The sequence below is a fragment of the Cyphomyrmex costatus genome, unplaced genomic scaffold (genome assembly GCF_001594065.2).
Source record: "Cyphomyrmex costatus isolate MS0001 unplaced genomic scaffold, Ccosl1.0 scaffold166, whole genome shotgun sequence".
Classification (NCBI taxonomy): domain Eukaryota; kingdom Metazoa; phylum Arthropoda; class Insecta; order Hymenoptera; family Formicidae; genus Cyphomyrmex; species Cyphomyrmex costatus.
Window position 1 is genome coordinate 463,529 of NW_017275674.1, and position 3,233 is coordinate 466,761.

Sequence of the window (3,233 nt, forward strand, 5' to 3'; positions counted from 1 at the left end):
TTAATCATTTATGTTATTTTATAAAGTTAGATCTAATTTAATATAAAGTGGATGTTTTTGCTTTACAGGATGACAAAAAGATTTAGTCACAAAGTTTTGTGTCTTTATCTAGATAGCAAACCGATGATAAGTAACTGATGAGTAATAACGTATGTAAAAGAAACGAATTGTAGAAAATGTTAGTTACGTTTTATTAAAAATTTTATCAAGAAAAGACTCCGAATCAAAAGATTTTTATAGTTTGATGAACTAGAACTTACTGACTACCTTGAATTTATCTGTGGAAAAACACGTAATCATCTTTGATCCGTTCCCAAAACACTTTAAAACTTGTATCAAAACTAAAAGTAGCCCATTTTGAATGTTAATTATTATTTTTGGCATTTAATAGAATGTAACTAACACTCTAGAGTTTGTTTTTTTATAAATAATAATATATTATTAATGATGTGATGAACACACAATTTTGTGGCCAAATTTTTTTATTATTCTGTAAATGTTTAATCATACTGCATATATTTGTAATTTTGTATAACTGTTTTTTGATTAAGGTAATTATTTATTTATTTATTTTTTTTGGAAAGGATTTTAATTTAAACGTATATCTCTTATATGTTATTGTGATTGCGTTACGCAATTATAGGATCATACTAGATTTCTGAAAAATTAATTGCTATGAAATTATTGATGTTTCAGGTGAAAGTATGGTTCCAGAATCGGCGGACAAAACATAAGCGAATGCAACAGGAAGAAGAGGCGAAGGCTCAACAGCAATCTGGTGGTGGAGGTGGTGGTGGCGGAGGCGGTGGTGGAGGTGGTAACGGAAATGCGAACAACAATAGTAACAACAAAAACACGCATCACGTTAGCAAATGGCAGCAAGAGACCGGCGACTATCATCACGAGGACGAGGATGAAGAGGAACACATCGATCCGGAAGCCGAGGAATGCTCAAGTGGCTCTGAAGCGTAGCTAGACGTTCTCTGCCTGGATTAGGACCCAGGATCGAGTAGACTATCCTGAACAGACTTCGAGACCGAAAAAGATAAAGGTCGTACAATGAAGTTATCCAAGGAAGAGAATAACCGACTAACCGAGGCTAGGTTTGTTCGAGTTCGTCATCGAGTTGAGCATCGAAAGATTTACTTCGAAACGTCTACGTTCGTGTTAATGTTATGCGCAGGAGGCTAATAGCAATGAGTGAATAGTGATAGCGCGGTGTTTTTCACATCGAATTACGATCGAAGCTTCGGATATGAATCCCGATTTGCAAAAGGAAAATCAGAAGGTTCGGAGATCGTGACAGCGATTGACGACGGTACAGTACTCACTATATTGCGATTGAAAGCGCGACATCATGAATATTTGAGTTGCTGGTCGAATAAAAGATCTAGGTTCACGCGCGTGATTATTAAACTTGCCATCCCGAATATCGACACTGAAAATTTTTAGTGGAAAAATATTCCACTTTGATTCAAATCGTACAAGGCGTGCGTCGTCGTCTCTCTCTTTTTTAAGTTTATCATTTTTGTCAGACATATGGGGATCTTTTCTGCATATATTCGCGGAACTTACAGATTTTAACTACGTTTGCAATCGGCTTATTGACAGAAAGTAGATATCTTTCAGTGGAGGGTTTATCATTGCTTTCTGAGAAGTGATGATCAAATGAAATTTTATATGAGTACTGTTAAAATTATCATGAAATTTAATATACTTTTAAGCAGGGAATGGAAGTAATTATTGTATCTACTGTTACTTAATTACTTAGTTACCTTACTATTAAAACAATTTGGTAATAATGTTGATAATTTTTTATAATGTAACACCAGAGTTAAAACAGTTAACAGTTACTATTAACGTGTTGCAAAAAGGAATTCGTTATCATTACAGTCATAAAAATTGTAATATCATTATCAAATTGTTATTATAAAAAGTAACTGTAAAAATAACGGAAAAGTAGTTCTTTCATTTCCTGCTTTTAAGTTATATAATTTGAATTTGACTTTATGTGTGTGACATTACATTAAATTTAATTACATTGCATTAAATTTAATATATTTGTAACTGAAAAGTATATTTATGTATACGTGTACATGAAATGTAATATTTTCCATAAAATTTTATGTGAATTTACATGAAATTCAATGCACACGTTTATTACATTTAAGACTACTGTGGTTTTCATTTAAACCATTCATTACTTTTCAGTTACTTCGTAACTACAAGTTCCCGATAGTTAAATTCATTATGAAATTTCTTACTTCAGTACTCTGGATTTATAACACAGAGAGTAACTATGTAACACTTTACGCCACATATTTTATACAAATATTTATAAATCGTTTCCGTTGTTAACGTTTTTTTATGAAGAATATTTGACAACAGTTATAATCGTAAATCCCAAAGAGAAAGACGATCTTTTTAATGTGATTGAAGAAGATTTGTTAAGTTTTACTCCGAACTTGTGCCTAGTAGATCGACAGAGTAAATAAAAAGATCGTTCTAGAGTTCTTTCATTAATATTTTTGAAACCTACGTCTATTACATTTCATGTGTTTTGAAGTACAAAAATAGGATCTCAAATATTGCTCACTGCTCAATACTATTCTTTTATAATCACGATTAAATGGTTTTATACATATTCCATACAGAAATTTAATATTGGAAGTATAATTAATTACTTATGTCGCGAATATTCGTTGAAAATTGATTAATGGAGTTAATGGCAATATTGTTCAATACTTTTAACACTCAAAGTAAATAATTTTCAATATTAACAATTATACTACGAATTTAGATCGATAAGAACAAATTTAATTAAATGAGAGAAATTCTATGTTCGGTCAAAGCGGATTTTAGTGCTTAAATATTTCCGTATGAATTTATCTTAATATAATCTTACTACATATCTTCTGCAAATTGCATGTTCAAATCCCTTTATTTCCGACTGCTGTCAACCGAAGGTTGTTTGGATTTGAAACGCAATTGAAAATCAGATACGTATATAAACATTTATATAGAAATATTTATAAGTTATAATCGATTTTGACCATAAGATTTCTTTTATTTAATTAGTTTCAGTAGAGTAATTTGACCAGTATCGAGTTTCTGTAAGAGATGTACATAAAACTGTATACGAATACAGAAAATAGATGATAGCGTTTATAAGATATATCGATGAAAAGAGCTCTATATCGCATGTTTATTTGTCGATGGACGAGGCAAGAGTG

At 31.1% G+C, this 3,233-nt stretch overlaps 1 protein-coding gene across 1 annotated transcript in view; it reads left to right on the plus strand.

Annotated features, from left to right (window-relative positions):
• LOC108771840 (homeotic protein empty spiracles) overlaps nt 1-972 on the plus strand; it is a 43,893-nt gene extending 42,921 nt beyond the window's left edge. Inside the window, exon 3 of the mRNA XM_018537219.1 lies at nt 697-972. Coding sequence (XP_018392721.1) covers nt 697-972 — 276 coding nt within the window. The remainder of the gene's footprint in view (nt 1-696) is intronic.
• The last annotated feature ends 2,261 nt before the right edge of the window (nt 973-3,233 follow it).